The following is a 9,798-nucleotide window of genomic DNA, read 5'->3' as shown; positions in this document are numbered from 1 at the left end:
CACACTCTCTCTGCTCCACTAGTGGATGTCAAAGGTACAGCCTTGAGGAAATAATATTAAAAACAATACAGAATCTAATAGGGCTTTCTCTCTCTCTCTCTCTCCTCCTTGGTCGCAGGGAGCAACTGAGACTGTTAGAGCACTGTGGACCAGCACCAGAGAAGAGTACTGGAGGACCAGACGACCACTACTACCCCTGAGCCAAGCATCACCTGGCCATACACTACCAACAAACACCGTTTGGAGAAGCAGGTATTGTTTTTCCTGGAGAGGGGTGAAAGGCTAAAAGGGGTGTGGATGGGTCATCCTTTTCGGTTCTTTTCTTTTGGGGGGCATTATTTACATCTGGAGAGATTGATATGAGAAGTATTCTGGTCTTTACCTTTGATCTTGTGCTGCGTGCCAGTTTCGGTTCCAAAAAGGACCAATGCGTTCAAGAGATCTAGCAGTATTTTCTGCAGTTTGCTGCGGTCTTGCAGGGGTGTGAAATTCAATTAGAAGTGTACTCACAGATTATTTCTTAGTTAAATGTCTCCCTTGAAAAGTATGTTTTGAAGTTTGTTAGTGGAAAGAAATAATGCAGTAACAGATTGATTATGATAGCGGTGGAAGAGTTTATAGAAATGTTTGTGGTCATACACATATCCTTAAAAACATAGGTGCTGGGCTAAAGAATTAAACTTGAAAAGAACAGAGGCCTGCATAATGAATATGCTCCCAATTTACCACCTTTTACTGGCAACGGTTCAAATCAGCACTGAACTTTGTCAGGTCAAAAGCAGGTGGTAAATTGAGAGCATATTCAGTGTGCGGGCGTCTGTTATTTTCAAGTTGAAGAGTTTATTCCATAATCAGTCTCTTGTAAATATTCATAGATACTATTGGAAAATATGCAGAGATAAAAACTGCATCATGTTTGATATTCCAATGCCAGACATAGTTCTGCTTTCCAGAGCCTTGTAGTATTATGTAGACACAGGGCTTGTTTAACACAGCTGTAACTGAGCTGAATGTCCTCTGATCAATGCTCGAGAGAAGTCAATTTCATTTCAGCGCAGTCATCAAGTAGAGCTGAAACCAACTGAAGCCCGTTCAAACACAGTCCTTTAACTAATTAACATAGCTGGCTTTGACTGGAAACCTCTTCCAGGAAATTCACATTATCATACTCCTCCACATGTTTCCTTTCAGATCGTCAAACAGGAAAGTGGCCAACATTTGTTTTCAATCCTGTTTTGTTCCATTCTGCAACATAATGAGAAGCCCTGAGTCACTACAGTGAGATTATGAAAACTTGGTTGTCACTTTGCCATTAAATCAATAGTAATGTAGTTATACTAATGAAAATCCTAATGGATGGATTCCCTTGTGGTGCATATCTGCAGTCTAATCTTTCATTTGATTAGAGACATCTGATTTCCATCAAGACAAGGTAAAAACATGACTGAAGTACTGCCAAGTGGGTTTGCCGTGCAGAACACTTTATTAACTGTTATTGTGTGTTGATTTCATGCACATTTCTCATGACCAGTTTTACTATATAGTTACTGCTGATGTGTAAGTGCCTCTAAAGAGAAACAGATGATTTTTTAAATTAAATGTAACCCTTATTTTATAATGTAAGTTGACTGAGAACACATTCTCATTTACAGCAACGACCTGGGGAATTGTTACAGGGAAGAGGAGGGGGGATGAATGAGCCCATTGGAAGCTGGGGATGATGTGTAGGTGTGGAGCACTTGACTCTGGCAATGACCACACCTTTCTCCATCTTTATTGATATACCAGCTCTGCTAGACTGCTACCACTATAGAGTGGTGGGCGTATGCTGAGGGTGTCTTTTCAACAGCAAGGTGTTTTGTGATGGAGATGGAGGTCAAACAAACTGTAGACTGTTATCTGAGAGCATGTCAGATGAGATGCTGTATATGCCAAACCAGAAACTCACATATTTTCGTTATAAGTGGACATGACGTAAACAATATGCATCACTGATTTGCAACTTCCAGGTTTTGGAAACAGCTAAGTCTTTTTCGAAGTTTTCTATTTTTGAGTGTGAGCAACATTTACCTGTTCCCATTGAGGTAAAATAACCTGTGAGGAGATACGCACTGTGATTGACGCACAGTCACTGTTCCTTCCTTTACCTTGCATTTTACGCTTTGACCTTTGAAGTGTTGTCAGTTTAAATGTGTTCGGGATTCAAGGTAGCTAAATTCTCTTAAGGGGTTAGAGTGTTTCTACCTCTCGCATTGTGTTGAGGAGTGACTGTATTGTGCGCTAGCAGCTTGCCAGACACGAGACGATCCGTATTGGTCTCTCGCGGCACATGTTGGATCAAGACTAGCTCCAACCTGGACAAGCCAATCAGATGGGATTATCCCAAGGTATTAGGTGGGCCTATGGCAGCTTCAAAGGAAATGAGAATGAGCAAAACAAAATGACCTACCCACCCCAACTTAACTAGCTAGCCCAACCCCAATGCTAACTTGAGAACACTTTGCCAACCCAGTCTACACCTTTTAAATCCCCTTATTTTCACTCTAACCCCACCCCATTAAGTCTCATTCTAGACAGACTGATGTGTACTTAATTGTACTGGGTTTGATGTCTTTTAAGGTCAGAGTCTGATTGTGTCCGATTGTGCTAGAAGATTGTTGGGTGGGTCCGCATCAGAAAGGATTTAAACAAATCTGAATCATTAGCAAAAGCCAATTTGTTCCCACAGTGTATAATTTGTTTGCAGTTCTCTGAATTCCAATTCAGAGAACTGTCAGAAAGAACACCAAGGACTGAAAGACATTGTCAAAGCCATACGTTGTGAGTAGGATAATCCTATTGTCATGAGTTGGCCCAAAAGAGGGCCATCAGCTTATCCCTTATCATGCCAACACAAGGAGACACTGTGACCATATTTCTCCTGAGTTTTTATGGCCAAGTCACTATTATGAGGAACACATGGATTGCTATTGCACCATTCTGCACAGAAAAATGAGGAGACGTAGATTTGTTTCTTTCAAACAGAGTTGAGTTGTTCCATTCAGACATCGCTGCCTGATTAGCGCTAAGAACATTAGAGATCTCAGCAGGACATTTACCTGAAGGACATAAACATAGAGATGGTGCCAAGTGCCAACTGTGGGAGAACGGGGAGTGGACAGAAGGGTTAGGGTGGTTTCATAGTGAGTATATGCCCGTATTAGCCTGATTTTGAAGTGGGCCAAGTTTCAAGGCCTCAGCTACCACACCGCCGCAGGCTTAACAGGGAAAAAGTCACTGCATGGATTATGACCTCTGATTACAGGCCTCTGATTGGCTGAGAGGAACTACAGTGGGGCTGTCAATGAAGGGTTCCCACCAACTGAATGAAGACACCGTTGGTACAAATACAGGGGAGGTGAGCGGTGTTTCTCTAAGTTTGGGACTGCAGGTGCTACCACATCTCTTGAGCAAGGCAAAAACAGGGCGCAAAGACAGACTTTGGAAAATCACTTGAACTCAAAGGTACGTGTGGTTCTAGTGGACAATTAAATTGGGTTTCCAGTTTGAGGAAAAGTAGGTATAGATGGGACTTTGCTTGCAAACTAATGGTCACAAAGACAATGTGAGTTCAGTTTTGGGAGATGACAATTGAGGCACATTGAGTAGCTGGACCTTTATTTGGCGATTTTCTGCGTTCATTTGAACTATACTGTAGGTCATCTTGCACTGAAAAGCCAGAGCTTGTGAATGGCTTTGAAGCTTTGAACGAGTGAGGCTCTGAAGAGATTCCAGTTATGGTCTTTACGGCAGTTTGCTTAACAGGAATTTCACATTTGACAAATGTGATAAGTAAAAGTAACTTTTCCTGACCTTGGCCAAACGAAATACTAGCAGCTAGAATTATGGTCAGGTGGAAAGTTTAACCCAACAGTTGGGTCTCTAAGGTTAGAGGCATGGACACATGGTGTTCCCTAGATCTTTGGCCCCATACAGTGAGATAGGAGGTGCTAGGGGCTCCAGAACCAGGTGAGCGAACCAGGTCTTTGAAGTGGGCCCAGCCATGGCATAACAAGGCATGTTGAAAATGAGTTCCAGACCAATGTGTGGAGCACACGCCAAGAATTTAAATCAGCACCAGATGACAGTTGAGAGGAATCAAGGATTCTGGGACAGGATGGGTGGATGCGCTATTGCAGAGTTTAGATGTCTCTGAGTTATTGTCTGCCTCTGTCAATCTCTTTGTCACTTTGGCTTCCTGTCTCGCTATCATCCCCAGTTCCTCTTTTCTCCATGTTTTTCCTCTTCTATGTAGGTTAATTCCACTTTCTCTGTCATGATTGCGTGGAGAATGTAACTGCTTTTATAGGCATCTATGTACTGTATGTATAAATGCTTATACGGCATTCCACGGCTAGGTGTGTTGGTGGGTATTTTAATTCATTACCAAGGTCAGGTGTAACAGATTGTGCTTCATCCACAACAGTCAGGTGGATTTGGTTTGCTCTGTGTTTTACTCCTAAAGGAACACCCAACCTCAGCCCAACCTCAACTGCCTCCTGCATGTGCCGATTTGACAGATTAGCATCCAATCAGAAGTTTTCGTGTAAGGCCATTAATTTACCTGGCAGTGCATCCTGTCCTTAAGAAAGCTTATAATCTCCCATGGACCCAGTGGACAGCTGGCCTGACCACATGATGTGCCAACGCTCATTAACTTCATGTAAACTCGAATGCTAATGACCTTGCGTCAATGCAGGAGATTTGAAGCTAGCTACGGCTAGTTTGGGCTAGCCATTGATGGAAGGCCTGGCAGTTTTTTCAATAAGGGACTAAATTAACACCTGGAATCATTGTTGTTTACATGTGAATGAACATAAGGCAGCTTGATGAACACTTGCACACTTAATGCACCATGTCCAAATAAGCTTATCTGTACTTGAAAGCACTTCATCTAAAATAAGGTGAGAGGAAACGAGACTCGCCTATAATAAAACAGGATAGGTCACAATGAAGTGCTAACACCTAGTCCTCAATCCGGTCCATGTTGAGTTATCTTGGAACATGCAGAGATCATCATTTGTGTATTTGGGTTGGTGTGTTTGTTCAACCATGTTCTTGATCTTGTCTTCAGGGTTTGTGTCTGTGCCTGTATCTGTGTCTGTGTTTTGCATGAGTCAGTCTCATCTCATGTGTTTTCTCTCTCCTCTACCCCAGGCTAAGTGTTAAGATGGCGCTTCTCCTGGCCCTTTCCTCCGTCCTCCTTCTGGTCGGTCCCGCTCTGGCCCAGAGCCCGGACATGTCCTACGAAGACTATATGGCCCAGTTACAGGCCTGTCCCAAAGAGTGCCGCTGCCCGCCCAGCTTCCCCAACGCCGTCTACTGCGACAACAAGGCTCTGAAGCGCATCCCCACCATCCCCCCACACACCTGGTATCTGTACCTGCAGAACAACCTCATCGACGTACTGTCAACAGATGCTTTCCGCAACGCCACGCAGCTGCGCTGGATCAACCTCAACCGCAACCGCATCACCAGCGAGGGCATGGAGGAGGGTGCCCTGGCCGCCATGCTCCGCCTGGTCCACCTCTACATGGATGACAACCTGCTGAGCTCCGTCCCAGCCAACCTGCCCTCCAGCCTGGAGCAGCTGCGCCTCTCCCGCAACCGCATCTCCAAGATCCCCGCCGGGGTGTTCTCAGGTCTGGATCGGCTGATACTGCTGGAACTGCAGGGGAACAAGCTCCAGGATGATGCAGTGACCGAGGTGAGCCTGAAGGGCCTGAGCAACCTGGTCCAGATCAACCTAGCCAAGAACCAGCTTACCACCATGCCCCTGGGCCTCCCCATCACCATCACCCAGCTCTTCCTGGACAACAACGCCATTGAGAAGATCCCCGCTGACTACTTCAAGGGTCTACCCAAGGTGGCCTTCCTCAGGCTCAACCGCAACAAGCTGGGAAACGGCGGGCTGCCCAAGAATGTGTTCAACATGTCCAGCATCCTGGACCTGCAGTTGTCCCATAACCAGCTAACTCAGGTTCCTATGATCCCCTCAGGCCTGGAACACCTCCACCTGGACCACAACCAGATTAAGAGTACGTTTTTGACACTGTTCTAGTTTCATTGATACATTGACTGACTGCCTGGATGGTTAACTGATGATTTGTTGAAAATCCAGATAATTGTATTATTATAATCAGTGGAAAATGTCTTTGATGAGTTGTAGGACTGTTTTGCTAAGATGGTGTATTTGCAATTGCAGGTGTGAATGGATCTGATATCTGCCCTGTGTCGGCTGATGCTCTGGAGGGCTATGCCACTGAGACCGCTCCTAAACTCCGCTACCTCCGTCTCGATGGCAATGAGGTCAAGCCACCAATACCCAGAGACCTTATGGTGTGCTTCCGTCTCCTCAGGTCCATCGTCATTTAAGAAATACACTTCCAACAGCCAATCGCATCTAGCTATAGTCTCCCGGATCCAAGGGCAGATGATTACTAACGAATGGAAGTGACTATGCTAATCTATACGGATTTTTGATCTGTGGACTACTTATTTGCATACTTATGTTGAGAACCGCATATTAGACGCCAGGGTTGGGGTCAAACCAAACTCAGTCAATTTAAGAATTAATGCAATTAATTGGTCAATAGAAAATAATGGGCCATTTTCAGTTGTTGAATTGAGTCTCCTGAATTGGTAGAATGGGAATGGAATTGACCTCAACCTTGTTGGGTGAAGGTCACCTGACAATCTGTAGATAGTGTGATTGGACTGCACTACTGTCTTTTGACCACTAGTTGTGCCTTATGTTAGTCCTATAGTCACAAGTGCTGAATGCAACAGTGCAGTATGTCTGAGTGTGCTGCTTCAATACAGCACACATTGGTCTGAAAGTGGTAGAAAACCTTGAAATTGTGTTTTTCCAAAACTCTAAAAAAGACAATCATTTACTATGACAATGTGATTGGGACAAGATAAGAGGAATATTGTTTATTAACAGTATATATTTAAGGCATGTTGAATCTTCTGATGACTCATTGTCCCCATTCTCTTTCTTTGAATGGAAGATCATCTTTTGTGAATACTGCTCCTCTCTGACAGAATAACTTGAATTGATGATATAAGACTTGAAACCAAATTAAATGCAAATTATTTTATTTTCATGTTCTCTGTGAATATGAATATGTTGAGGTAACTTTAGACACATGCTATTCCACACAAACATGCAATTGTTTGCTCTTTCACATTTAGCTAATTTATTTAATTGTCTGTTTTTCACTGAATTCACTGAATTCTTGATCACTGTCTCAAATGTGAAATTCCATTTTCTACTCAATGGGTCAATCTTTTTGCAGTCATCTTACATATTTCGGAAATGCCAAAGCAATTTTGGAATGCTTGCATTTTGTTAAGAATATGTTAAGTTGTGAATTCCTTATACAGTCAATAATATAAATAAAACATTTTTCTGGAAAAACATTAAATGAAGGAAGAAATATGTTACATTAATCACCTTCCCTTCTATAGACACACTCACAAACACACACACAGACAGACACACACAGACAGTCACACACAGACAGAGAGAGACTCAGTCACACTAACACACACACAGACAGATACACACAGACAGACAGACACACACACACAGACAGACACACACAGACAGACACACACAGACAGACACACACACACACACAGACAGACACACACACACAGACAGACACACACACAGAGAGAGACTCAATCACACTCACACAGACCTAGAAACCACACATTCTTTGAGTGCATATTTGCGGTAGTCTCTATGACTTACTGCTTAATAGTTGGAGAGCTAAGATCTCCCAGAATGCACTTCCACATGCACCAAGGAAGCAGTGCCAGAGGAAGACCAGAGAAAACACTGAGTCTCAAGCCGCTGGCCTGGTAATGATATCATGAAGGTGTTGTCACTTTATGGTTTCTCTCAGGACACATTTCCACCATTCTGCTATAGCCAATGTTTGGTGACCGATGGAATCGACAGTACAGTCAGAATACTATTCTTGCAGGAATACCACAACAGTGGTGAACACACTCAGTAATGCAACAACGTCCAAGAATTGACAGGGATTGTTATTGTGTGCCAGAAGCAAGCATTCCTCATGTCAGTTGTGATCAATCACTCTCGCTTCATATCGCCTTCTTCAGAACTTTCTCTCCCTCTCTAAATCTCTCTTTCCTTTTCATGGTTGGTGTTTTTAATTGATTGTAGCTTTATATTTTAGCTGGTAACAGTCTCAGATGAAAAGATGAATCAATTAACCACCATCATTAACCAATCCCTTCTCAGAATCATGCTGGGGTTAGTAAAATCAGAACTCCACCTGACCATAGCTATACACTGAGTTGACAAAACATTATGAACACCTGCACTTTCCATGACATAGACTGACCAGGTAAATCCAGGTGAAAGCTATGATCCCTTATTGATGTCACCTGTTAAATCTACTTCATTCAGTGTAGATGAAGGGGAGGAGACGGGATAAAGAAGGATTTTCAAGCCATGAGACAATTGAGACATGGATTGTGTATGTGTGCCATTCAGAGGGTGAATGGGTAAGACAAAATATTTAAGTGCCTTTAAAAGGGGTATGGTAGTAGGTGCCAGGCGCACCAGTTTGAGTGTGTCAAGAACTACAGTGCTGCTGGTCATTTTTACGCTCAACAGTTTCCCATGTGTATCAAGAATGGTCCACCACCCAAAGGACATCCAGCCAACTTGACATAACTGTGGGAAACATTGAAGTCAACATGGACCAGCATCCCTGTGGAATACTTTCAACACCCTGACAAATTGAGGCTGTTTTGAGGGCAAAAGGGGGTGAAACTCAATATTAGGAAGGTGTTCCTAATGTTTTGTACACTTAGTGTATGTCACCATTCCTGGTAGCAGGTGTAGCACGATTCCCAATGATTCTAAACGATTCCCAGCATTCCAGCATAGTTCAATTTCCCTCACTCAGCAAAAGCTCCAGTTACTTGGGGAGAAAGAAAGAGCTAGGTTTGGGGGGGTCGAGTGAAAATTGAGGCCAGAAAATCAGAAACGTAAGATTAAATTTACACATGAAAGCTAGTAAGGTACTTCCAGTCTGTGTCTACCGCTCCAGGCTGGGTGGAAGTAGGAATAGCAGGTCCTAGGTCAGTTTGTATTTCCCTCCTATCGGTTTAACAATAGGAATTAGAATTGAGTGAGTTGACCCTGGATCTGCATTTAATCCCAACCTCTGCCTGCATTGGGCCTTGACTATGCTGCACCAAGACCTAACCACAGATACAGGATTTGATTTCCTAGGCCAAGTCTTGAACAATAAGAATTGAAGATAAAACTGACCTGTAGTTAGGAGGAAACAACAATAGGAATTGAAGATAAAACTGACCTGTGGTTAGGAGGAAACAACAATAGGAATTGAAGATAAAACTGACCTGTGGTTAGGAGAAAACAACAATAAGAATTGAAGATAAAACTGACCTGTGGTTAGGAGGAAACAACAATAGGAATTGAAGATAAAACTGACCTGTGGTTAGGAGGAAACGTAGCTGAGCGATACCAGTGTATGGAGAGCTGAGGCCGTTCTCCTCCAGGCAGGGACTTCCTCTCGGCAGCGTGCTAACAGAGGCTCCTCACAGAGGCCCCATTGTGTTCTGGGGCCCCGTAGATTCCTCACCACATATGAAAGCCGCACATGCCAGAGTTTCACCTTATGAAAAGGAAGACAAACATTTCTGAGTCACACTGCAGGTCTGATTAAGCCACGAACCCCTCTAGAAAAA

The 9,798-nt window shown here is 43.5% G+C and overlaps 1 protein-coding gene across 2 annotated transcripts; it reads left to right on the top strand.

Annotated features, from left to right (window-relative positions):
• On the top strand, window positions 1-7,142 carry LOC106576462 (keratocan). 2 transcript variants are annotated; one of them, XM_014153661.3, is made up of 3 exons: window positions 1-252; window positions 5,197-6,077; window positions 6,245-7,142. In XM_014153661.3, exons 2-3 carry the CDS (start codon window positions 5,210-5,212, stop codon window positions 6,412-6,414), a joined length of 1,038 nt encoding a protein of 345 aa, XP_014009136.1. In that variant the 5' UTR covers window positions 1-252; window positions 5,197-5,209; the 3' UTR covers window positions 6,415-7,142. The 2 variants fall into 2 exon arrangements, with proteins under 2 accessions (XP_014009136.1, XP_014009135.1); XM_014153660.3 differs by lacking the exon at window positions 1-252 and adding an exon at window positions 3,184-3,504.
• The last annotated feature ends 2,656 nt before the right edge of the window (window positions 7,143-9,798 follow it).

Source organism: Salmo salar, chromosome 17, assembly GCF_965601325.2.
Source record: "Salmo salar chromosome 17, fSalSal1, whole genome shotgun sequence".
Taxonomy (NCBI): Eukaryota; Metazoa; Chordata; class Actinopteri; order Salmoniformes; family Salmonidae; genus Salmo; species Salmo salar.
This window is presented reverse-complemented; position numbering and strand designations above follow the sequence as displayed.